Source organism: Camelus ferus, chromosome 9 (genome assembly GCF_009834535.1).
Source record: "Camelus ferus isolate YT-003-E chromosome 9, BCGSAC_Cfer_1.0, whole genome shotgun sequence".
Classification (NCBI taxonomy): domain Eukaryota; kingdom Metazoa; phylum Chordata; class Mammalia; order Artiodactyla; family Camelidae; genus Camelus; species Camelus ferus.
In genome coordinates this window covers 43,600,574-43,627,108 of record NC_045704.1, presented here as the reverse complement: position 1 = coordinate 43,627,108, position 26,535 = coordinate 43,600,574, and the positions used below count along the sequence as shown (strand labels likewise).

At 49.6% G+C, this 26,535-nt stretch overlaps 2 protein-coding genes across 2 annotated transcripts; both read right to left on the bottom strand.

Moving 5' to 3' along the window:
• Positions 1–108: 108 nt before the first annotated feature.
• On the bottom strand, positions 109–17,916 carry CES3 (carboxylesterase 3). Its single transcript, XM_006180641.2, is given in 15 exon segments — positions 109–2,462; positions 2,568–2,646; positions 2,774–2,914; positions 3,546–3,693; positions 4,760–4,840; positions 9,237–9,371; positions 9,768–9,869; positions 10,545–10,649; positions 10,752–10,905; positions 11,405–11,538; positions 11,687–11,825; positions 11,931–12,135; positions 12,692–12,795; positions 17,239–17,311; positions 17,867–17,916. Coding segments are annotated over 13 exon segments (1,701 nt in total). The 5' UTR covers positions 12,774–12,795; positions 17,239–17,311; positions 17,867–17,916; the 3' UTR covers positions 109–2,266.
• On the bottom strand, positions 15,150–26,361 carry CES2 (carboxylesterase 2). Its single transcript, XM_006180642.3, is given in 13 exon segments — positions 15,150–16,740; positions 16,743–16,791; positions 17,239–17,311; positions 17,867–18,004; positions 18,437–18,581; positions 18,808–18,888; positions 19,004–19,144; positions 19,417–19,515; positions 19,947–20,205; positions 20,286–20,419; positions 21,072–21,213; positions 22,077–22,281; positions 26,260–26,361. Coding segments are annotated over 13 exon segments (1,677 nt in total). The 5' UTR covers positions 26,333–26,361; the 3' UTR covers positions 15,150–16,602.
• Between the last annotated feature and the right edge of the window lie 174 nt (positions 26,362–26,535).

Genomic DNA, 26,535 nt, shown 5'->3' with positions numbered 1-26,535 from the left:
CCCTGGGGCCAGGCCATTCCTCTCCCTCTCTGTGTGGAGAAAACCCTAGAAGCTGGGCGGTTTAGGGGGTGCGGGGGAGGGAGGGGGAGCAGGAAAGCTGGCAGCAGAACAGGGACTGATGCCTCACCAGCAGGCTTGCCTGTCCCCTCAGAGCCCTCTGGCAATGATGGCACCAAATCTGATGGTCCACTCCGCCTCCCCGTGGCTGCCAGGTGTGGTGCATCCTCAGGCCTGGAGGAAGAGGCCTCTTCATACACCCAGAATGGTCAAAACACGAGCTTTTGATCCCCAGCCTGGTCTGGCTCACTCCCAGGCAGCCCTGGGGAGTTTTTCTTCCCTTGTCTTTGGGTCCTGTCAGCTACCAGGTCTGTCTGTTGATTCCTAAATCTAGAGCCCACTGGGCCTTCTGCCCACCTGGAAGCCCACATTGGCCCCCTCCTGGCCCCACTCTCACCGCCACATCCAAACTGCTCATGTCATACCCTGGTTAAAACCTTAACAAGGCTCTCCATTACCCTCTAGTCCATGCCCCATCCCAGCCCACAAGGCCTCTCCCAGTCTGCTCTTTGCCGACCTCTCCAGCCCTACAGAATTGTGTTTTCTCAGCACATCTCACCCTCCAGGCCTTTGTTCTTGCTGTTCCTTCTGCCAGGAATACCCTTTCCCCCTGCTCCCCACCCCTCGAGGCTACTCCTCTGGCCTGTACAACCTCTGCTTGTCCTTCAGGTCTCAGCTTAGATGTCCCATCTCCCCTGTCCCCCTAGTCAGGCTGGTCTATGCCTCCGGCTCCTACAGCCCTTTGTGTCCCCAGTGACACACTGTGTGATTGTGGCCTATTTACCTGTTGGGTGTCTGCCAGCTTGTCGGGACAAGCTTCCTCGGTGGAGAGAAGAGGATAAGAAGAGGAGCCCTTCGATGCCACGTAAAGAACTTAGACTTGCCCTAAGGGTAACAGGAATTCACTGGGAGCTCTTGAGCAGGGGAGTGGCACCACTCAGAACCCCTCTGGTTTATGATTCTCTTTACTGCCCCAAGCGAACTTCCCAGAACAGAACTGGTCCCAACTGTAAGTGGTTTTCACGTAACCATTAGGAGCCAGGAATTTAGTCTGACTGAGGAAGGGTATACGTGAGATTGGAGTAGGTAGGATGGGGTAGTCGGGGTGGGGGAAGTCACTGGGCTATGTATTAAAGTCCAGATGTTACAAGGGAATGGTGTATTGATCAGCAAAAGAAGAAATGTGTGCTCCTACTCAAAATCCTCTGGCTGCTTTTCACCTATTGTAGCCTGAGCAGGTAGATCTCTTCTTTTCTCTGTGACAACTTGACTGTTGCACCAGTCCAGACACTCTCACCTATCTTGTTCTCCTGTGTCCTGATAGGTGCTCTGAGAGTTGTGCTGAGCTCCCCTGGAAGTTGGTCTTCTATAGCTGGAGTGGGGAGGAAGCAGCCCCACCAGGCCTAAAGGGATGAGGCCCTAGGGCTGGGAAGCTTGCATCTCATGTCCAAGGATCAGGGTTCTGGCCCTGTTGAACTCTGTTCTGTCTTGTGCAAGGGCCAAGCATGGAAAAAGGGACCTCCCCCAGCTCTAATCAGAGGCTTCTGGGGGCTAAGATCTGTTCTAGGCTGGATCCCCTGATGCTTCAGGACTCCCCTACCCCAAGTTTCTGCCCCTGGAGTCCATCCACCCTTCTGGCCAGGGGGACAATATCTGTGCAGGATTAAGCATAGCTTTGGTGCCTAAATGGCCTGGGTTCACGTCCAGCAGCCACCATTCTGATACTTTCTCAGTCTTTCACTCATTCACCAAACATCCTCTGACTCCAGGTCCTGCCCAATCCTGGCATGAGAGATGCAGAACGGGGTCAGGCTGATTTCCATGCTCAGAGAACTCCTCAGAGTGGGAGAGAAACACAGACACAGACAATGCTAGCCTAGAGTGGGCCAAGCTGTAACGGACACAGATAGGGCCAGGCCTGAAGCAGGTCCTGGAGGAGGAGGGTCCTTTGGGAAGCTTGAAATATGAACTGAAATTTCCATGAAAAAAGTGGGGAGAGGAAGTTTGTGCAAAGCCCCCCTCTATGGGAGCAGATGACATTTCAAAGGAGCACATTGCCAGTCATGGAGGGGCTGAAGCTTTAGGAGGCATGACTACTCATCAGCCTGGTTTGAGTTAAAGTTTCTTAGCAGGGGGAGAAGGAGGCTGCCCCACTGAGACTTGCCCACCCCTAGGGTTGGCCCTGAGCCCAGAAGACCCAGGCCCTGCCTTAGAGATCCTCCCGGGCCTTCCTGACCTTCATCTTCTGCTGCCACTGCTGGATCTTGGTGGGAAGTGTCTCTGCCCAGAACTGCATTCGGGCCTTCCTTAGCTTCTGGCTGACCCGTGGCACCAGGCCGATTTCCAGATATTGCTCTGAATGGTTGAAGGAGGGCCAAAGAGGCAGCCCGCTGTCATTGGGATTCCTGGGTGGGAGGAATGAATGAAGACAAAGGCCTCTGTATTGCTCCCCAGGAGGCAGCTCTGAGTAGTCCAGGCCCAAAGCCAGGCATGCCTGCTGGCTCACTCACCCTGTCCGGGCAAAGTGGGTCCACTGGGCCATCATGGTGAGGCTCAGCTGCTTCTCCTCCTCTGTGGCTTCTGGAAAGGCTATGGGAGGGCAGATCTAGATCAGGGTCAAATGGGTCCTGGAGGAGACCCAAGGGTCCCCTGTGCTGACCAGAGACCTCTGTTCCTGCAAGCCGCGCCCGGAGCCTGGCAGCCTGTCCATCCTTACCCAGCATGGAGCTCTCATCCGTGAGGAAAGGACCCCCGAACAGGAAGGCCATCTCAGCCCCATGGTCAGCCCGCACCCAGGCCGGCTTGAACTTCACGAAAGAACTGGGTCGATGCTGGAACAGATAGAAAAAGATGGAATCTGTGGAGAGAGGGCTGGATAAGCATTAGGTACCCACAGCCTGGTCAGGTCCTATTTTTGGTAGGAAAGGCTCATCATCATACCAATATCAGTAATAACAATGATGATGACAACCTGGTGAACAGCAAGCATTTACTGAGTACTTGCTGGGTGTTGAGCACCATTCCATGTGCTTTATGTGTTCATTTCATCTTCATAACAACCTATGGATTAGATTATTATCCCCATTTTACAAATGAGGAGACTGAGGCACAGAATGGTTAGGTTTCTTGCCTGAGGTCACAAAGACAGGAACCTGGAGCTGTTTCAGGACTGTGTTAGGGATTAACCATGAGGCTTGGAGGAAGCAAGACTTTCCTCCCAGGAGAAGGGCTGAAAGCTTAGGAAATCACTCATAAGTCAAATGAATCCCTGAGAATTGATGAAAGGCCCTGGGTGACCTTTGACAAGTCACTGTACCTCTCTGAGCCTTGGTTTTCTCTTCTGCAGAGTGCCCCACCAGAGTCACTTCTCACTGCTGTGACACTGCATCCCAGAGAGGAAGTGGGATATGGGATGTGGGGCCATGTCACCTGTGATAACCCTGGGCCCAAGTGAGAAGGGTGGGGCGGGCAGACAAGGATGGGCTTACCTCTGAGGTTTCTTGAAAAATTCAGCATGGGAAAGTTTATGACAATGTCACTCATCAATTCCTGGAAGGCTTCTCATTTGTCTTGTCCATCTGAGCTGCTGCCTAGGTATTCGTCTATGATGGTAGGTATCACCTCAGCAGGCACATTCTGGAGCAAGAGGCCTGCTCAGGTCCCACAGGCACAGTAGACACTCCCAAGAGGCCCCACACCCTCCTGCCTGGCCTCTTTCATGTCCCAGAGCTCATGTGCCAGGGGCCGGCCACTTGCCCCCTTGGGGAGTTCTCGATGGTGTCTGGGCAGGATAAGGTCAGATCTGGAGTCATATGCTAGCTCTGCAATCACTGCTTGGCTCTGTGACCTCAGACAGGTTGCTGAGCCTCTCTGAAAGTCAGTTCCTCCCTGGAAGTTTGTTTGGCAGCCTATGTAAAAGGGTTCTGGCCTGGAGCAAGTGCTCAGTTGAAGTTAACCAGGATGTTAGTGGGAAAACAAATCATGAGAACTCCCCATAGCTCCAGAGAACAGTAATGAGGCTGTGTGAATGAGGAGGGCTCCGGGGGGTCTCAAAGAAGGGAAATGCACATAGACTGAGCACCTCCTGGGTACCAGAGCTCACTGGTAGACTCTTCAAATGCAGCATCCAGTATCCTTCTTACAGCAGCTCATGTGGACGAGAAGTATCATCCTCATTTACAGGTGAAGAAATGGACTCAGAGGAGTTAGGATAACTGTGGACAAGTAGCCAAGGTTGGAATTTGACCCTAGGTCCACCTGGTTTCACATACGACAGTGTGCTCTTAATAGCTGAAGCTCTGGGATCAGACAGCTGGCTCGAGCTCTGCCTCTGCTCCTTATCCACCATAAGCCTGAGTTTCCTCATCTGTAGAATGAGTCTAATGGAAGTCCCTACTTCACAGGGTTGTAATGAGACTGAAGGAGAGGAATGCCTGTGCTCAGCACAGCACAGTCTCTGGCACATGGTATGCACTTATTGGTGATGAAAATGATGGTGATGATGATGGTGATGGTGATGATAATCTTCCTTTGAGAACCACATTGATTCCTGTCCAAGGGGATTAGTGGGTGGAACTAAAAGTCAGTAGTTAGACCATGGGGCTTGGCGGTAGGGAGGTAGCTATGGGTGTTGGAGGGTAGAAGCAGAGACTATGCTGGGTAGAACCCCCGCTGGACTACTCCTTCCTGCTTTTTGTCTCACCATACTGGTCAAGAAGGGCCTCAAGATGGCCAGCAAGTCCTCCGGGTTCATCTGATTCATCTTATCCAGGATCCCCCAGCCCTGCAGGGACACCAAGGCCCTCTCAGTGCAGCCTGATCACCTCCACCCCACCCCCAGCCCAACTCCCAGCAATGAGCAGGCAGGTGTTCACAGCCCTGTGCCCATGAATTCATTACAGAGCCAAGGGTAGCCAAACCCACCAGTCCACAGACCCGAAGAGATCAACTGGGGAGGGAGGAAAAAGCGACAGGCAAGTGGGTAACAGCAATTTGGGAATGTGTTCAACATTTTTGTAGAATAGCATCAAGACCCCCAGATGCTGTAGCCCCTGCTACAGGGAAAGTTCAAATGTTGTCTTTAAAGTGAAATGTTGGCTTTATATGTTACAGTTTTAAGGGCACAGTCTCTGGGTTCAAATCCCAGCTCTGCCACTTACTAGGCACACAACATGGGCCAGTTTCTTAAACTCTCTGTGTCTCAGTTTCTTAATCTGTGAAAGGAGTGACAATACCCTGCCTTGTAGGATTGTAGTGAGGATGGAATTAATACATATAAAGACCCTGATACAGAGTAAGCATGATGGAGATGTTAGTTATTAAAGTTAATTTCATGGCTCCTAGGCTCTGTTAATCTTTGTAAGAACAGGTACAGAAAATCCACAAATGAATAAACACAAAGAGTTTATACCCAAAGGGAGCTATTAATCTTCACTGGGAATAAAAGGACTAAATTAAAGGCCACAGAAGTTAAAGTAGCAAAACTTTTAAAAAAAGATGGTCTACAAGATTAGTATACAAAAATCAATTGTGTTTCTGTACACTAGTAATGGACAATCTAAAGATGATATTAAGAAAACAATTCAATTTACAATAGCATCAAAAGAATAAAATACTTAGAAATAAATTTAATGAATGAAGTACAAAACTGTACATTAAAAACCAGAAAACATAATTGAGAGAAAATTAAAGAAGACCTAAGTGGAGGTAGTCTGTGTTCACGGGTCAGAAGGCTTAATACTGTTAAGGTGGCAATACTTCCCAAACTGATCTACAGATTCAGCAGGATCCTTATCAGAATCTCAGCTGTTTGTTTTTGGGTTTTTTTGTTTTTTGGTGGTTTTTTTTTTTTCTTTTGGCAGAAATGGGCAAGCTGATCATAATTCACATGGAAATGCAGGAGGCCCAGAATAGCCAAAACAATTGTTATGGATTGAATTGTGGTTCCACAAAAAAGGTACGTGGAGTCATAACTCCAAGTACCTCAGACTGTGACCTTATTTAAAGGTCAGGCCTTTACAGAGTTGGCAAATTAAGATGATTACAGAAGTAATCATTAGGGTGGGCCTCAGACCAATATGTCTAATGTCCTTGGGAAAAGGGAATATTAGGACACAGAGACAGACGGTACAGAGGGAAGACAATGTGAAGTCAGAGGGAGAACGCCATCTATAAGCCAAGGAATGGCTGAGGCTACCAGAAATTAGGAAAGAGGCACGGATTCTCTCTCGCGGCCCTCAGAAGGAACCAACCCTGCTAGCACCTTGATTTCAGACTTCTCACCTCTAGAACTGAGACAATACCTTCTGTTGTTTGAGCCACCCAGATTGCTGTCCTTTGTTATGGCAACCCTAGCAAAGTACTACAGTAATCTTGAAAAAGAAGAACAAAGTGGAGGGGTGGGTATAGCCCAGTGGTAGAGTGCGTGGTGGCAAATAAATAAATACCTAATTACCACTCCCCCAAAATACAAACAAACAAACAAACAAACAAAGTTGGAGGAGTCACACTTTCCTATTTCAAAACTTCCTACAAAACTGCAGTAATCAAGACAGTGCGGCAGTGGCATAAGGATAGACATAGAAATTAATGAAGTAGAGTGCGAAGTCCAGAAATAATTCCTTCATTCATGGTCAACTGATTTTCAATAAGGGTACCAAGACAGTTCAAATAAGGAAAGAATAATTTGTTCAACAAATGATGCAGGGACAACTGAATAACCACATGCAAAAGAATCCTTAACTCATACTATATACAAAAATTAACTTCAAATGAATCTAGACCTAAATGTATTGGCTAGAACTATAAAATTCTTAGAAGAAGACATACAGATTTATGACTTTGGATTAGGCAATCATTTCTTAGATATGACACTAAAAGGCCAAGCAACCAAAGAAAAAATGAATTGAACTTCACAAAATAGTTTTTGTGTTGTGAAGAATACTGACAACAAAGTGAAAAAGCTCAGAGAATGGGAAAAACATTCAAAAATCATGTATCTTATAAGGGACTTGTATCTAGAACACATGAAAAATTTATAACTCAACAATAAAAAGACAAACAATCCAATTTGAAAATGGGCAAAGGATTTCAGAAGACATTTCTCCAAAGAATATTATAAAAATAGCCAATAAGCACATGAAAAGATGCTCAACGTTTTAGTCATTAGGGAAGTGCAACTCAAAACCACAATGAGATACCACTGCACACCCCCTGGGATGACTATACCCAAAACGAGAGATAATAACAAGCGTTGGCAAGGATGCAGAGTAACTGAAATCCTCATACACTGCTGGGGGGAATGGAAAATGGTGCAGTTACTTTGGAAAATAGTTTGGCAGTTCCTAAAATGATTAAAAACATAGAGTTACTATATGACCCAGTAATTCCATTCCTAAGTATATAACCAAGAGAAATTGTCATATATTTGCACAAAAACTGGTACATGAGTGTTTATAGTAGGATAATCCATAATGGCCAAGAAGGTAGAAACAACCCAACTGTCTAGCAATGGATGGTTGGATAAACAGAATGTGGTGTATCCATACAGTGGACTATCCAGCCATAAAAAAGAATGAAGTAGTGATACATGCTACACCATGGATGAACCTTGAAAACATTATGCTAGGTAAAAGAAGTCAGACACCAAAAACCATATATTGTATGATTCTATTTATATGAAATGTCCAGAATAGGCAAATCCATAGATTTCACAGAAAGTAGATCAGAGACAGAAAGTAGATTCCTGATTGCCAGGGGCTGGGGGGGAGGGGGAATGAGAAGTGACAGCTAATGGGTACAGACTTCTTTTTAGGGTAATGCAAATGTCCTGGAAGAAGATAGTGGGATAATTGTGCAACTTTGTGAGTATACTCAAAACCACTGAATTGTACTCTTAAAAGGGTAAATTTTATGGTATGCAAATTATATCTCAATAAAGTTGATATTTCTAAAATTATGGTCTGCAAATGCTGGTATAGTTGCAATCAAACCTATAGAATCAAGTTGCTGGCAGCAGTTTAAATTGGCAGAGCAATTTCAGAAAGTGTTATGCCAAAGGCAATACGTAAGAAGTGGAGAGGTCTCCACGAGCGGTATGAATTACTTTCCAGGGCTAATGCTTTCACCAAGGATATTTAGTAGAAATCTGGTTGGCTGAACAATTTACAGTTTTGTTCTTGGAGAACAAGGCGGGTGGAGGGAACATCTGCTCCAGCTGTAGGGTGGGCAGCACTCAATTCCAGAGAAGCATCTTTGGCTACAAAGTCCTGGACATAGCACTCCACACTAGGCAGGTTTGCCCAGGTCTTGGGTACCAGCAAGGTTGGCTCTCTTTTACACTCACAACTCCAAGTTGACAGTATCAGGGTGAGGCTGCCTATCAGAGTCCAGGGCAGTGTTTCCCCTTAACACTCTTCTGCCATCACACACAAACACACACACACACACATACACACACACACACACACACACACACACTCTACTGGCCTGGAGACCCCTACAAACTTCATCTTTGAGTATCAAGATTCCTTGATGCTCTCATCCAGCAAGCACTCAGATGCCCCTCCTGGGGATGAAATCCAAAGGACTAAGTCAGAGGACAAAAGCTGTGGACATGAAGGGGTTCACTGCACTAGTAGCTTCAGTGGTAAAAACAAGAAGCTGCCCAAGTGCTGAAATGAAGGAACATTATGATGAGACCCTTTTTTTTGTGGACAGTTTTGCAGTCATTAAATCAGTTACTGTGAAGCTGGGCAGAGTGAGAATGATAGGACAGGATGCTCAGAAGGAAAGTGCAATGCTGATGCTCTGTGTGGGGAGTTCAGTGCGCTGGAAGGCACTTGGGCTGTGACTTGCTGTCTGAAACCTGAGAGTCTTTGATGGTTAGTCTCTCAGGCAGAGTCATGCTAACCAGTCTCATAGAGCCTGATGTATCAACTAGGAACCAAAGCAGGAGTATGCTGTGGATCGACACTGCCTAGAAAGTGCAAAGATTTGGTTCTCAGGAAGGAAACATTTGCTTTCAGAAAATTAAGCTGGGTAACCTTGAGCAAGTCCCTTAAACCTCTCAACCTCAGCTTTCTCACCTATCAAACAGAAGTGCTCAGCTTACAGGCTGTGGGAATGGTACTGGGGCAGGAGAGCACTGTCTAGGGCAGGGCATTGAAGGGCACACTCACCTTGGGGATGAGCCAGCCAAACTTGTGATCGTTGACACCCAGGAGGAAGGGCACAGAGTGGAGCTGCCTCTCCCTCAGGAGCTCATTGGGGCTCTTGGGAAAGAAGGTGCCGTCAATGGTATAGAAAGCTGTACCCTTTTGCAGGAGAAAGCAAGTCAGAGGGCCTCCCAGTCAGGATCAAGCCTCAAAATATGGGACCCCAAAGGTCACTTGGCTGCATGTCTGAGTGGCTAAACCTTGAGGAAAGGGAGGGGATGAGGTCACTAGGGCGAGAGGACCAGTGAGGGTCGGGAGACCAGTCAAGCGATGCTTCTGAGCAGTCCTCTTCCTTAGAAGACAGGCCTGCCCTTGAGGCTGGGGCGGCCCTGCCTTCATGGCGCCGGGCCTAGTTGGGCCCTCAGCCACTACCTCTCAGAGGTGGCTACCTTAAGCCTCACCCCGGACTGCAAATTGCCTCTCTGCTCCCACAGGAACTGGACAGGACCCCTTCTGTGCCACTGCCCACCACTGTCCCCTAAGAGGTGGGTTTACCAACTTCTCTGCAAGCATCAGTTCCTTGCTTGACTTCTGCCGAAGGCACTGCAACATCTCAGCCAAGGAGTTAGAGCCACAGGCCAAGGAGCTGGCAAAGCTCTGGGGACAGACAAGAGTGTCTTGCCTCTCTCTCTCATCCATCATTGCCCACCTTCCAGCCCCCTGCCTCCCATAGAGAGGAGATGCATCCGTAGGAGGGCTGGGGTGACGATGTTAGAGATGGGACCTTGACACTAGCCAGACACCTGCCACCAACCCAGAGAAGCCTTCCTTGCTCACCAGCCTGGGTGGTCCCCAAGCAGCCTTTGTGTCCCCCATTACATCATACTGTCATTATCTGTATGTGTGTTTAGGTCTCCTTTACCCTTCTGAGGAAAGTGTTATTACCAAGTTAACTCTATTCTCAGAGCCAGTGGGATCAGTAAAGATTTGTGGAGTGAATAAGGAAATGAGATATAGTTTAGATGGGGAGGGATTCCAGCATGGGCTACTCTGGTAGGGAGGGAATGGGGGTCAGTGCTGAGGCTGGAAGCAGATCAGGGAGTCAGTAGGAAGCGAGGCTGAAGGGATAATTTCTTGGATCATGTCATACCTGGTGGCACTGATGGTTTTCTCTGAGTTCTCACAGGTTGTGTGCTTCCTTCATCCTAGTTGGTCCCTCTCTGCCAACAAGAAGCTCTCTACTGGTAAGACCTCCACTCTGGGACTCCAGGGCAAACACAGGGTGGGATGTGGCAGGTACAAATGGGGTAAGAGAGTGAAAGAAATGCAGACCTGAGCCAGGGGCCAGGGGTCAGAACTCAGAAATCCTGGTAAGGTGATGATTCCACTCTGTGCTATAGCTCTGTGGAACAGCCCTGCAGCCAGTGGGGACAGGACCTGGGTGCAATGTAGAGGACAGATGGCCGTCAGAAGAGGGCAGAAGATCTGGGAGGTCTGGGGCCACAGGAGACACCATCACTAGCCCCTTTGGTGACTCACCAGGGCAGAGACGATGCAGGCACCAGCAGATCCACCAAAGATGGTGACAGAGTTGAAGTCACCTCCAAAGGGGGTGATGTTCCCCTGCACCCAGCGCAGAGCAGCCACTACATCAAGGAAGCCCCAGTTGCCAGGGGCGTGCTTGTCCCCAGTGCTGGGGGTAGAGTGGGGCAGTGGTTAGGGTGGGCTGGCTCCCCTGACAAACTTTCTTCAGCCTTTGCAGGTTTGCTTTGAGCCAGCCACTAGGATGCCAGACTTTCTCCTGCTCCCCAAGTCTGGCCTGGCTATGAACCACACTTGGTATTCATATACCCAGCACGTGGAATGGGAGGGCCTGGCTAGGCCAACTGCCAGCTCTGGCTCTTAAGTGCTTGCTAAAGCTCTTTGTTCCTTGACCCCCATGCCCTGCTGGCCCCAGACCAGAAGCCAACACTTTCTTCCCAAAGGACAAAGTCCACTGAAAACTGCTGGCTTTGGTTGAGCCCCTCCCTCAGGGTGGAGCCTGGGGAAGCACCCTTCTCTGCCTCAGATATCCTGCTGGCCCAGGAGATCTTCCTTCAAGCTCCAGACCCTCACTCTAGATCCCCAGCTCCTCTCACGAGCTGGCCTCTCCTCAGTGCAGTCAATATCCTCTGCCAGGACTGCCACCTCACCTGAAGAAGCCAGGGATCCCCAGCCGGTATTGGACTGTGACCACTACCATATCCCCGTAGGCGGCCAGGGCTGAGCCATTGTGGGAAGTGGCGGCGCCAACCACGAAAGAGCCCCCATGGATCCATGCCATGACCTGCAGAGATGGCCACGGGTCAGTGACGCCCCCCAGCCTATCAGGGCAGGTCATTCATGGGACCCCCGGAGTGGTTTCAGAGCAGGGATGGCAAGGTGGCAGGCCAGGCGGAGTGGGCTGGATGGACAGGGCCCTCTGGGCTGCACACCAGCCTCCCAGCCCCTGAGGTGGCCTCAGCTGGGCTGTAGATGTTGAGGATCAGGCAGTCCTCCGAAATCGGAAAGAGCTGGTGTTTTCCGTCCAGCGTAAATCGGCTGTTGTTAATTCTCTCCATATCCTGTAGGCACCTGTGGCTGGGGAGGAGCCCGAGGGCCAATAGGTCAGCCCCACAAACCCTAGCAGCTGAACTCCCACTACTTGCTAGCTTGCCCGCCTCCACCGGGGCTCCTTACATTGCAGGGACCGTGCTGGCATCCCGCACACCCTCCCAGGACGGCGCTGGGCGTGGGGCAGAGAACTGGCTGGGCCCCAAGGGTGGCTGGGCGAACGGGATGCCCAGGAAGACATTCACGAGCCGGTCTGTGCCCTTCACGCCCACCTGCCAGCTCCGCATGCTGCCAAGGGTGGTGTCTACTTCAGGCTGAGTGATCCCTGGTCCTGAGGGCAGGACAGAGGGGCTGTGGGTGAGTGGCAGCTTCCACAAGAGGATGGGTGGCAGACGGAGTCACTAAAATGTTTGCTCTCTGAGCACCTCTGCCACGCCCTGTTCTGAGCCCTTAGGTGAACTTCCCCAGGCTGCCTGTGAGATGGTCTTTGTGATTACCCACCACTTCCTCCTCCCTACCCTGCATCACCACCTTTCTCCTCCAGGCCAAACTATTACTTAGAGTAAAGGAACCAAGCTCTTCTGGAACTCACAGACCTGTGGGGTGGGGGATGGGGAGTGGGCTCAGGCCTTGGGCAAGGCACTCACCCTCTCTGAACCTCAGATAGCTCACACACACACACACACACACACACCAGCCTGTGAGGACAGAGCCCCCGCCCAGAGAGGACGTACAACCCCTGGCATTCCTCCGAATGAATGGAGGGCTCCTTCCCTGGGCAGGCTGCCCACCCTTTCCTGTCCCTACCTCACTCTTGCCCCCTCCCCTCAAATCCTCCCACAAACCCAGAAGCTCCCACCTCTGGAGGCCCTGCAGGGGTGTCTTACCAGCGGCTGTAGCAGAGAATGGCAGGAGTAGACAGGCCACCCAGACCAGGATCCTGGACCCAGTTCTTACTGCTGCCTCCATGCTCCTCGCTCACAACTGGCTGCTGGCAGAAGTGGCAGAAGGTGGAATAAGATAAAATCCCTGCCCTTTGGCACAACCAGTCTCTAAAGGGCTGCTAGGAAAACCTCAGCCTCCAGCCCCAGCTGGCTGGTGGCAGCCCTAAGAACAAGCATCTAGTGCCCAGACTTGGGGAGGGGGGAGGCGGGGCAGGGAGAGTGCCCTGCAGGGGCCTGGGTGACATGCCAGCCCAGGGCTCTGCAGCTCCAGGTTCAAGTTCCAGTCTCCTGACTCCATGACTTCTATGAGATCTTGTACACTCATTGCAAAATACACATATCACCCACCTGAGGAAGTGGTGGCCATGACCCCAGTCAGGCCTGAGGTGGGGGTTGGTGTCTAGTCCTGCCTGCCAGGAGGTGTGTCTGAGCCCTGATGCAGGGTGGAGGGAACTGAAGTTGATACTATTTTTTTTTAAATTGAGGTTAAATTCACATAACATACAACTGACCATTATAAAGTATACAGTTCAGTGGCATTTAGTGTATTTGCAATTTTGTGCAACTACCATATTGCTCTAGTTACAAAATACTTTCATTACCCCAGCAAAACACCCTGTACCCATTAATTAGTTACTTGCTGTTCCTACCCCTGCCCCTTACCTACCATGCCTCTCCCCACCTCCCCTGATAACCTGATAATCATTAATAAACTTTCTGCCTCTATAGATATACCTATTCTGGATATGTCACATAAAAGCAATCATATAATATGTGAGCTTTTGTGTCTGTTTTCTTTCACTTAGCAGCATGTTTTTATGGTTCATCCAAGTTGTAGCACTTATCAGTACTTTGTTCCTTTTTTTTTATTTTAACGAAGGTACTGGAGATTGAACCCAGGACCTTGCGCATGCTAAGCACGCACTCAACCACTGAGCTACACCCTCCCTCCCTGTACTTTGTTCCTTTTTATGGCTAAGTAATATTTCACCGTAGGGCTGTACCATGGATTTACTTATCCATTCATCATTGATGGGCATTTGGGTTGTTTCTACCTTTTGACTATTATTAGTAGTACTGCTGTAAACATTTGTGTACAAGTTTCTGTGTGGTCCTATGTTTTCATTTCTCTTGGCTGTATCCCTAGAAACAGAATTGCCGGTGATATGGTAACTCTATGTTTAATGTTTTGAAAAATGGACAAGTTCTTTTCCATGGTGGTTAGATGATGCTCTTACAGAGCCTCAGTGCCTTGGGCAGGAGCAGCCCTGCCATGGGGCCCCAGGACTGAGGACACCCAGGGTGTATGTTGGGGTGACCTTCTCATGTAGGTAACTCTCTTGGAGGACCCTCAGATGACAAGGCAGATGCAGGGCACTACCCTTAGGTGGCCCTGAGACTCCAGGGCAGGGAGAGCTGGGGTCTGCAGGTAGGGATGCTGGGGGTGGGTTGCGGGGAGGAAGATTCCTATTAACAACTCAAACCCCATTCCAAATCCAGGGAAGATAGGACTTAAGAGCCAGACCTCCTGCACTCAAATCCTGGCTCTGCCAAGTGACAGCTGTGTGACCTGGTACAAGTTATTTCACAGCTCTGGGCCTAGTTTTATCATCCATAAAACAGCGATGATAGGAGGAATTGGCTCACAGGGTCAAAGTGACGTTACATTGTGAAAACACGCAGCATGAAACCAGAGCCAGTGGGAGCCTGTTCTTGTGTCACAACGCGGTCTGTCAGGGTGTCTGTCTCCCTGCTGGTGTGGCAGACCCTCACCCAGGGAAGGGCAGGACTCACCTCTGGGCCTCAGTGTCAGGAACCTGGCTGACTGGGAGTGGAGGCGGGGGATGTGGAGGGTGTGGGGCACTGGCAAATATTTGCTAATTTGAACAGTTGGCAGTGCTGATTTGATGAGAGACAGGCTGAGAGTCGTGCCAGGACAACTTGCCAGATCCTCTCTGGGGTTCCAGCTGGCAGCTTGAGCTGGGGAGCCTTAGGGTCAAAGTTCTGTCCTGCCAAAAATAACCAGTGCAGCTTCCTGATCCTCTTTGGAAGCCTCCCTGGCGGGGCTGCTCCCTCTCCCTGAATCTTGATTCATAGGTATATGCAGGAGCTGGTGTTAGAGAGAGAGAGAGAGAGAAACCACCACAATGAGATACCACTACATACCCATTAAAATTAATCAAACGTAAAAGACTGATAAGACCAAGTGCTGGTGAGAATATAGAGCAATTGGAACCCGCATATATGCTGGTGGGCATGCAAAAATGGTAGTTGCTTTGAAAGACAGTTTAGCATTTTCTTTAAAAGTTGAACATACACTCTCCATGTGACCCAGCAATTCCACTCTTAGCTATTTACCCAAAAGAAATGAAAGCATACGTCCACACAAAGACTTGTGAAAATGTTCATAGCGAACTTTATTAAAAATAGACAAAAAATAGAAATCACTCAAATGTCCATCAAGGGGTGAATGCATAAAATGTGGCATGTCATGTATAGAATACTACTCAGCAAGAAAAGAGAAGAACTACTGGCTGAATCTCAAAAACAGTGTACTAAGAGACAGAAGCCAGTAAAAAGATGATTCCATTTCTATGACACTTGGAAAAGGCAAACTATAGCGACAGAAAGCGGTTTAGTGGTTGTGTGGGTCAGGGTGAGGGCAGTGCAAAGGGTCATAAAGGAAATTTTGGAGCAACAAATGCACCCTAAAACTTAGTAGTTGTGTGTCTTATACATTTATCCAAATTTATCAAACTATACATCTAAAATGGGTGAATATGATTGTATGTAAATTATTCTACAACAAAGCTGTTAAAAAATAAGATTACTAAAGCTAGTCCTAGGAATACACTTTGTGGAAGTATCCTGTGCATCTGCAGGATGAAAAATGTACAGAGGCATGCGTGCCATAAGTGCTTAATAAATGCTTTCTGGATGCAGGGGAAGCACTATGCACCAGTTAAGTGTTCACTGAAAGGAAAGCCCCTTCCCTCTCCTGAGTTGGTCGTTTCAAACTTAAGGTTATACTTTTCTGCCATCTGGTGGCCAGAGTGGGCAATGCTGGAATCTTCATCAAGCCTCACTTAAGGAGGTTCCACAGTTGGGCTTAAATACAGCGAGACAGAAAGAAGGGGGACTTTCCTTCTGGGAAATCTAGTGCCAGAGGGTCAGAGGTGGGGAGTCCTGGGTCTATGAGAAGAGGAATGCAGCCTCTTAATGACAGAGGGAAACTGCTTTGGTGGAACAAAGAGGCAGAATGAACATAATTGCTACCTTTACCTGTTGAGATAAAATATAAGAGAGGGGTTTTTGCAGGGAGAGGGTAAAGTGAGAATAAAAGTTTAGGGAAAACAATGAGGTAAGTAACGAAAATAATGTGGATGCACCCAGTGAGTTGGTGAGATAGGAGAGCAAGTGATGCTGAGCCAGGTATGGGCAGACATTCTCCAAAGCATCCTCCTTCAAAGGGAGAGGAGAGAGGGTGGGAAGGGAGTGGAGGTGAGGAAGGGAGGATGGGGCCAAGGGCCCAGTGGGATGTTGGGAAAGGTAAACTTCCATTGGGATTTGCCCACCCCCAGCTTTGTGGGAGGATTTATTGAGTGTGTCTAACAAGAAAGGACCCATGGCAGGCTTGGCAACTAACATGTGGTAAGTTCTTAAATGTTTGCTGGGGGGATGGATAGAAGAAGGAAGGAAGGAAGGAAGGAAGGAAGGAAGGAAGGAAGGAAGGAAGGAAGGAAGGGCTATGCAAATGAAGGAAAAACTACTGGTTCCTCACTGGGTGTGTGTGGGCACCTCTGGCAGACCCCCACCTGCACTCAAGCCCACACCCCAACCCCTGATGCAGGAAGCTACAGTTCTGTGTGCTTCTCCTTGGCCTCCATTAGCTCCTGCATCTTCTCAGGTAGGGTCTTTGTCCAGAACTGGAGCCTGTGGGCCTTCAGGGTCCGGCCCACTACAGGCTGCATGTCCAGCTGCAGGTATTGCTCTCCTCCTGGTCAAACAGGGGCCAGTGGGGCAGACCCTCGCTGTTGGGGTTCCTGTAGACATGCCCACCCATGGAGCAGTGTGAGAGTCACTGTGAGCCCTACCAGGCCCAGACCCGAACATCCTGACTGAGGCCAGGCAAGGCAGCCAAACAGGGCTTAGGGAATGAAACAGGGAGGTTTCCAGAAGTAGGAAAGAATCTACCTCCCACCAGAGCATCAGCTCCACCAGGTGGCAGAGCAGCCTGTGTTCTTTCCTGACAGAGGGAGGCTCTGTCAGTAATAGCACTGTCACCTCCCCTCCAGATGACCCAGGGATGGCATAAGTGTCCAGCATCCATAACGCCCCTCTTTGTCCAAGAGGGTCCTGGAGCTGGGGAGAGGGCTGCCACTCAATTAAAGACATCTATGCTAATGAGGTCACCACAGACAAGGGAGTCCTGATTGGTTCAAGATACACCCCTCAACTGTGGAGGTTAAAGTAAGGATGCAACATCTCACCCATTTCGAGCAAAGTTGGCCCAGTACTTCATCATCTTCCTGCTCAGCAGCAGCTCCTCCTCAGTCATTTTGACTACAGAGCAGTAGGACAAAGGTCCTGGTCAGGGTAGCTCCAGGGCAGCATGTGGGTCATTTCGCAAACCACTCTCACCATCCCAGGTGTAGCTTTCCCCAGCCCCTCCCTGCCAGCCTAGACCTGGCTCTCTGCCTGCTCCCCAGGCCCTCTCCTCGCCCAAACCCCATATATTCATCTCAGGCTCTGGCTGACCTGACACTAGGCTCAGGCCTGACCCAGAGGGCTCCCTTCTTCCTTCTGATACTGGAAGGGCATTTAAGAAGCAAATATGCCTTTGAAACAGCCCCCTCTGCACCCATGCCAGATACCCACAGTCAGGGTGGGGAGAGGTGGAGGGCGCATAGGTCCCTGTTCGAAAAGCCCTGTACTCCAATGTGAGCTCAGTCTTTCTGGCTGTCAGATCTTGGACACTTGATCCCGTCCTGTTTTGGAGCCTCAGTTTCCTCATCTGTACAGTGAGGGCAATTACCCTCTCTCAGGGACTCAGCCAGTGTACTGACTCACATCCTGGGAATGAGGGGCCTCTGAGGAAACCCGCCCAGGAAGACTCACCATAGCGGCCCTGGAAAGGGTTTCCAAAGACAAAGAGAACCTCATCTCCATGGTCTGCTTTCACATAGCTTGGCTTGATGTCCTTGGAGAAGCTGGGTTGATGCTGGAACTCGTAGAAGTAGACAGGGGCATGGGAACCTGGGGAGGTGGGGTAGACAGGCTATGACGTGGCGGCTTCTCACCTGGAGTTTTCTTGAATTACCCATGGTGATGACACAGCTAAATCCAAAGCTGGTTGGGATCTGGACAATGAGGCGAGGGAGCCCCAGGCGGGAGCAAGGGCAGTGGGAAGGGCCTGGGTTTAAACTGTGGCTTTGGAACTTCCTGAGGTATGGTCTTCGGCAAGTCACTGAAGGTCAGTGAACCTATTTCCTCATCTGTAAAAAGGAATAAATGTCTGTCTCTTAGACTAGCCGTGAGGATTTACCAAGATGAAAGATATTAAGTGGCTGGCACCTGAGCCCAATAAACAGACGTGGGCTGGGACCTGGACACCAGTAGACCTCAGCTGTTACCTGCAGCTCTGAGTTTCTCCCTTGCCAGTCTTCCCTTAGTTCCAGATGTACTCACGCTGAAAGTTTGCTACTTGGAGTGCAGGGATCACAAAGAGGTAGTCTTCCATCATCTCATGGAACTGGGTTTGGAGGGTCAGGGGGTCCTCACTGTCTCCTATGTACTCCTCCATCAACAGGTCACCCATCTCAGGAGACAACATCTGCCCCAGGTGGATCAGGAAGAGTCAGGTTAGGCAGGCTGGCCGGGGCAGGGAGGCGGCAGGGTCAGGACTGGGGAGATGGATCCTGGGATGGGATAAGGAATCAGGGGAAGGGGCCAAGCTCTGCAGGGGTAGTGCATGGACAGGGTATCCAGGAGATGGGCTTCCCGTGCCTTGGAAGAGGAGAGGAACCCCTCCCATGGGGGCAGGTCCCCAGAAGCCTCACTAACATTGTTGATGCTTTCTGCAAAACAGCCTTCACGGTCTCTCTGTTCATTTCCGTCTGGGTACCATATTTGATCAAATCCTGGGTGGTGGGGGGGAGTCTCGAGTTGGAGATGGGATAGCCTGGAGCTATGAAATCCCTAGGCTCCCCCACGAAATGGGATCCCGGCACCTAGAGGCTTGGGAATGGGCCTTACCGAGGGGATGATCCAGCCGTACTCATCGTTGTTGACACCAATGATGCTGGGGACAGGTTGAAAGTCAGCAGAGGCCAGAAGCTCCTGGGGGTGCCTGGGCAGGAAAATCCCATCCACCAGGCCAGGGATGATCTTGAAGGCCTAAGGGGCACTCAAAGTCAAGTTGCAGACATTTTCTGATGCCACAGACATCTTCTGCCCCTTCCTTGCTCATCCCAGGATGCTCACACCCACACCAGGAGGTCCTGACACCTGCGTTAGCATGGCCTGGCCTTAACTCCCCATCCAGGGCTGTGAGGACCCCAAGGTGTGGAGATAGAGTAACCTTCCCAGGGAGTATGAGGGGCACTCAGGTTTGCCTGTCCTACACCTATGGGCCCCCTTCCTCCACACCCGCACCCATTCAGTCCAACCTTGTTGATGGCCAGAATCTCCTCTTCACTCTTGCCCCGCAGGCAGTTCATCAGGGCCTCTGAGTCAACCTGGCCACAGGCAGACAGGTTGACCACTATCTATAAAGAGACCAGGTAGGGGCTAGCTCATCCTTCCAGGTAAGGGAGAGTGGTTATCCTGATGCTCCAGTTGGAGGCAGGTGTACCCCAAATCTCACAGAGTATCATGAGTGGATTCCTACACTTTTGAAATTATTCTGATTTCCCTGATGCTCAGAGGTCTCAGCTAGAGGGGCCATCCCACCTGCCAAGATGGTCTGGCCCATGATGGGGGCCCCCAGGGTGTCAGTTTTGGGGGCCACAGAATGACTCAGTCTCTGTGCTGGTAGAGGTCTGTGGATTCTAAGCCTGAAACAATCCCAGGATAGACAGCTATTCCCAAGGTGCTCTGATGACAGGGGAGTCCTTGTCCCCATTTAACAGAGTAATGGAGGCTGAGAGGTAAGAGATGGGGCAGCAAGTCCAGGCTTCCCACAGTCCAGGGCACTCACTGCAGAGACCACATCATATGAGCTGGTGATGAAGCTGGGCAGTAGGGCCACACCGCTCTCCATGATGGCACGGTGGAAGAGTCCTTGAGACATGGGGGACACGACATGTGAAGACACACTTATGCCACCTGCAGACTGGCCAAAAATAGTGACATGGCCAGGGTCACCTCCAAAGTTGGCGATATTCTGCTAGACCCAGTGTAGTGCAGCCACTTGATCCAGGTAGCCCCAGTTGCCAGTTGCATGTATGTCTCCAGTGCTGCGAGGGGGCAGGGATGGCGGTCATGGAACGGTCCTGGCTTTGTCAGCCCACACTGCCCAGTCCAGCCCCAGTCTCACCTGAAGAAGCCCAGCACACCCAGGCGGTACTGGGTAACGACCACTATGACGTCCTCGAAGGCTGCCAGTGCAGACCCATCATACATGGAAGCCATGCCCATCACAAGCAAGCCACCATGGATCCACACCATCACCTGGAGAATCCAAGGCACAGATACCACGTTGCTCCCACCCAGCCCAAACCCCACCAGGGATGCTGCTTAGACTAACCACCACCTTGGCTCTGTCTGTCTAACAATGTGGACAAAACTCGATATATTCATGCCCCGGGGCTGAAAGTGACCCAAGTTCCATCAGGAAAGCTGGCCTCCCACACTTTGGGGTCTGTCCCATGTATCAAGGCCTGGCTCCATTTCTCCCAGAACACTCTCTGAGGTGGAAAGAAAAGGGGTGTCTCCCTGATCACCCCACATGCATATCAATTAAGGAAAGTGTTCTCTATTCTCATTGGCCCGACAGATAATCCCTGGCTGGGGTCTCTGGCCACCTCAACGGGCAGCCCTCAGTCACCTGAGTGGGTCTCCTGTGCATGAGTTGGTTAGGTGAGTCCCGGGTCCCTCCCAGGGCCACCGTTTCTGATCTCTGGGAGAAGCCAGGGTTCTGCAACCCTGTGCCCAGGGGTCAGCCACCCATGCTGGGTAAGAAGGACTCTCTTAGATCTAATAGTAAGAAGCTTCTTAATAGGGTCCACACTGCAGTGGAGCCCAGGCTGATCCTGTCCTTTTTCAATCTTCTTGCAGAAAAAATGTCCTCCCACCCCTTAGCCAGCTGTGACCTGGCACTCACAGGCCGGTTGGAGCCCTCGTGGGTATGGGCAGGTGTGAAGATGTTGAGGTACAGGCAGTCTTCAGACATGGAGGTGGAAGGCAGGGTCATATTCAATACTTTCACAAACATTGCATTCATGCTAGCCGTATCCTGCAGACACCTGGTGGCAGTGGCAGGCAGTCAGTGCTGGAGCCGTGTCATGGCCATAAACAGATCCCACCTACCCTTGGTCCCACTTCCCTCGATACCCTGCTCGCACATGGTCCTTTCCTAAAGCCCCTTTGCACCAAGTAAGTTACAGGCCACAGGTTCTGGGGAAGCTGTCTTCTGGAGAGGCGTCAAGCTTATGAAGTCCTTGGATACCAGTCCTCCTGAGGCTGAGAAATCCTGACTCTTGGGGGTCTCTATGAGAACCATTGGTTGCATGTGTTGACACTCACCACCATATCACTGTACTCAGATAGGCCTGGAACAGGGAAGTAGCCCATATACATGTGCTGCCAGAATGAATGGATGTTAATTTCTCACAAGAAGGGGAGTGGGATGTCCCTTGTTCCAAGTCAGACTCTCAAGGAACCTCATCACTCCCATATAGTTTCCAGCTGCAAGAATATATACATGCCCCTTGGTCAATGGCACCCAGCCCTGTCAGCTGGTGCAGTGACTGTGCAGAGTGGGGGTTCCCCACTCCTCAGGGATCTACTGTATCTGCTGCTACAAGGTTCACACCTCTCCCAGAGACACCTCCTCTTGGCATAACTAGAACGTGGGGGAGATGTGTATCTCTGCTCATCCCTTCAGCATGTGGAGCTAATGCTCTTTGAGTGTTAAGCCCTCAGCCTGGGAGTTACTCCACCCTTTCAAGGCTCAGCATGCTCATCAGAAAAATGCATGTGGGGATCCATCAAACTCAGAGGGAAAACTGGCTGTGGGCATTTAGATAAAATGACAATGGTGGCCTGGCCCAGAGCTCTGAGTACCTTCTATCTCCAGGGCCTAGAGTTCCCTGCACTCTCTGCTTACATGGCCGGGTGGGAGGTCCCATCCTTTACACCACTCCAAGATTCTGGGGGCTCAGGGGGCACAAATTGCAGAGGCCCCAGAGGTGGCTTGGCAAAGGGAATTCCCAGGAAGGTGTGGACCCTCACATCAGTGTTCTTCATGTGGACGAGACTCCCTCGCACTTGCCCTGTGTGTGTCATCCGGACAGGGCTGGTAGAGTCCTGGCCTGTGCACAGAGAGATGGATATCAGGGTTAGGTCTCCCCCATCAGCTGCCCTCCCCAACTGTTGATATGGCTACCTCCTTCCTGTCCTCAGCTCAGTTCAAGGGACACAGGTGTACCAACATTTGCTTTGCAGATTTCCTTCCTGTATCTCTGCCCCGACCCTTGCCACTGCCTTCACTGAAAGGTGCCAGCCTTTCCCACCACACTCAGTGAGGCTCCCTGGGGCTTTGCCCCATGGTTTAGCCCCAGGAGCTTCAAACAAACAGCCACATGAGCTTGATGGGAGAGTGTCCTTTCCACTCACCGTGTGCCAGGTCCTAGGAGGCAGTAGGAGAACTGTGGGAACAGGACAGACAAGGTTCCTGCCCTTAAGGATCTCACACTCTAGGTGGAAAGAAATGACAGAGAGAGAGTATCCTCCAGAAAGTGATGTTATGAAGAGAACTACAAGGTGAAGTGCAGGTGAGTCTAGAATGTGAACAGTACAGCCCGCCCTGCTGTGGGGATCAGGGAGGCCTGAAGAGGCTGCACGTCACCTCACAGAGAAAGAGCTGATATTCACCATAAATAAAGAATGTCCACAAATGAATAAGAAATATGCCAGCTGCACATATTTGGTAAAAGAATATGAAATGGAGAAAGAATATGTTCAGACAGAACAAGGAAAATAAATAAATGGCTCTTACACAAATGAGATGTTCATCTCCCTTGTGCTAAGAGAAATGCACACTGAAATCTGTGAGGTCAACAACTTACATTGTCACAAAAAACAAGACAGTCAGATGTTGTATGTTTTCTACTGGAAGTCCACTGCACCACATATGAAGTAGTCTTTCCCCCAAACAAAGCAAAGCAAAACCTAAACTCTAAATCTGATCAAGCCTCTAGAACACAAATACAAGTTTAGAGACATACAAGGGACAGAGAAACAGTTAAAAGACACCATAGGGAGATAAATAAGTTTATACTGTATAGCACAGGGAAATATATTCAATATCTTGCAGTAGCTTACAGTGAAAAAGAATATGAAAATGAATATATGTATATTCATGTATGACTGAGAAATTGATACAATATTGTAAACTGACGATACCTCAATAAAAAAGTAAACATATAGATAATTTTAAATAAAATCTGATTCTATAAAATAATTTTTTAAAAAAGATACCATAGGGATGTAATCAGCAAAACCCCAATTCTGGATCCTCTCCAGAACAGACAGACTAGTTTCTTCAACACACCAACAAAATTACAAGGAAAATAAAAGAGAGGAAGAGGAGGAATCTGAAGATTGAAAGAGATTCATGAAATACTTCAAAAAGACAATAAAAATGTTGGAAAGGACGTAGAAAAACTAGGACATTCATACATTGCTAGTGGGAAGGGAAAATGGTGCAGGTGCTTTGGAAGATATTCTGACAGTTTTTCAAAAGGGGAGACACAGAGTTACCACTGGACCCAGCAATTCCACTCCTAGGTATAAACCCACTAGAGTTGAAAACATATGTCCATACAGAAACTTGTGTAGGAATGTTCATAGCAGGATTATTTATAACAGCCAAAAAGTAGAAACAATCCCAAATGTCCATCAACTGATAAAATGTATCACAACTACACAATGGAATATTATTCAGCAATAAAAAGAGGTACGGAACATGCTACAACATGGATGAACTTGAGAATATGGTAAGTGAAAGAAGCCAGTCACAAAGGACCACATATTAGATGATTCCATTTATATGAAGTGTCCAGAAATGGAGCATCCATAGAGACAGAAAGCAACCCATCTGCTGAGGTTGGGGCGAAAGGGGAATTGATGTGATGAACTCTGAATATACTAAAAACCACTTTAAATGGGTGAAAGTTATGCTATGTGAATTATATCTCAAATTTGTTATTAAAAGAAGTACATCTACCAATGTTTAAAGTATAAACCTTATTTAAATCATTGTTTTTAAAAAATCATAAATATGAGATAATATGAAATGAGAATATTTGATTAGATATTTGATTATACTAAGGAACTATGAGAGAAATATACCTTTTCTTTTACTAGGACAGGATAAAAAAAAACTTACAGATGATATGATGTCTGGGATTTGCTTCAAACAAATAACGGTGCAAAGGAGAGGTGATAGTCCAGACAAAACTAAGGTGCCCAGGTATTGATATTTGTTGAAGGTAGATCATGAGTTTATTACATTATCCTCTCCTCCTCAGATGGGGAGCCCTGTGGTGCTGTGTGGTCTTGGGCAGCCCTGACCCTCTCTGTGCCTCAGGGTGCAGGAAGTTATCCAGTCAGGCTCCCCATTCCCCCGGTGTTATCTCCACTGGCTCCCACCTTGCGATGCCTTTCCTCCTGCAGGCTCAGGTTCTTCCTCTGCAGAATTTGGCAGGTCTGAGCCTGGTTTCATAATAAAAAGTTTAACAAAACAAAACAAAACAAAACAAAAAAACAGGCTCAGGGAGCTATACTATCCCACACCTATCAGATCAATGTGGATCAACATTCTTGATGCCACCTGGTGTAGGTGAAGCCAGAGTCAGCAGCTACAGGCCCCAAAGAGGGCAACTGAGCAATATCTTTCCAACTCAAAAGGCCCACCCTTCTCCCCAGTATCATATTGTCTACACAGCTCCTTACGGGATGTGATGTCTGTTCCTGTACTTCACTGTTGCCAGTGGCCTCTAATGCTTGATGTTTGTTATAGCAAAGGACAAAACCTGCTAAAATGTCCCTGATCAGAAGCTGGGTACATACAGGATGCTTTCTCTTTGAAGAGAAGCCCTTCTATTAAACAGTATGAAGAAGTTCTACCATGTGCAAGTGTGGTGAGGTCACCCCCTGTGTCAGGAAGTGGAAAAGCTAGGCACCAGAAAGGGAGGGAATTTCTGATCATTTAGGTGAAAACCAAGGCTGCATGTACACATCTGTTCCTGGTAAACTCCTGGTCAGTGTGTGGAAGGTCCCAGAGAACTTGATGGTCCCTGTTGGATAACACAGAACTGGATGGGACAGGAGAGGGTGAGAGCCATCACCTGTACTTATCAATTCTTTCTTTCTGAAAGTGGGTCCAATCCAACATAGCAACATTTCTAAAAGGAGGTGTCAGCGAGGCCTAGTAGATCGTGGTGCGGAAGGTTCTGGTGACCTCCTGGAGCCTGATCAGTGATGGGTAAGGGGGAAGCCCTGTGGAGTTGGCCACAGGGGATGGATTAGTGTGGACAGGCAGATTCCACTGGGAAGTGAGAGGATAGTCAGGCTGCACAGGCAGAGCCCGTTTGGATAAGAGGATCACGCCCTTCCAAAGGGGGTGCAGGAGGTGCAGACACACCCAGGCACAGTCCCCACATAGCCTAAGCTACCTATAAGGGTTGACATAAAGAACGCTCACCTTTGCCCTGGAGGCCAAGGTATGCCCTCCCCCAGGGTTGGCACATAGGGTGAAGAGAAGGAGGTGCTAATCTGATAGGCTTTAGGATGGGGAGGTGGGGAGCTGGGAGGTGTGCTCCTATAGCCAGAGCCAGTAACTTGCCTGGGGTTCCTGTGGAAGGGGGCTCAGTGGGTGTCAGGACGCCCCTTTAGCCAAGGATGCAACACTCAGAGCTAAACGGCAGCAGAAAGATACTATTATTTCTGTTATTACCCAAGGGCAGCGCCAGCTCCACCACAAACACTAAGAAAGAAAGTCCCAAACCCGCCCTTCCCTCCCCAAGCCCACCAGGTGCTGCCAGAGTCCCTAGGGGCCGCTGGGCACTCAGTGTACTGTGACCTGGGACAGCCCCTACTCTCCATGCGCCTCAGGGGGCGCACCCTCATTGGTCACCGTGTGTCCGGTCTGGCACACGGTTCAGGGGCTATAGCTCTCCAATGGTTCCCACCTCCCCGACGCCTGTCCTCCCGCAGCCTCGGGTCCTGACTCTGCAGAATTTGGTAAGTGCTATCCCGGTGTCTGTTGCCTTATGCGGGACCCTCACCCTGGCCCGGAACGAGAAGCAGGAACCCGAAGGTCACGGCGCTCAGCCACAAGCGAAGTCTGTCCAGTGGCATGGTGGGCTCACAGTCTTCTCTTTTTTGCGCTACCGGGGAGCAAGCTGCGTTTCACCGAGAGGCTCCTCGGGGGCCGGTCCAGCAGTCGATTAGTGAGTGCCCCACCAGACCCGGAGTTTGGACTGGGCAGACTGGGCAGGGAGTAGGCGGGGAAAGGTGAGTTTGGCAGGAGAGTGGGACTGAGCAGGCAAAGGCCAGTGGCA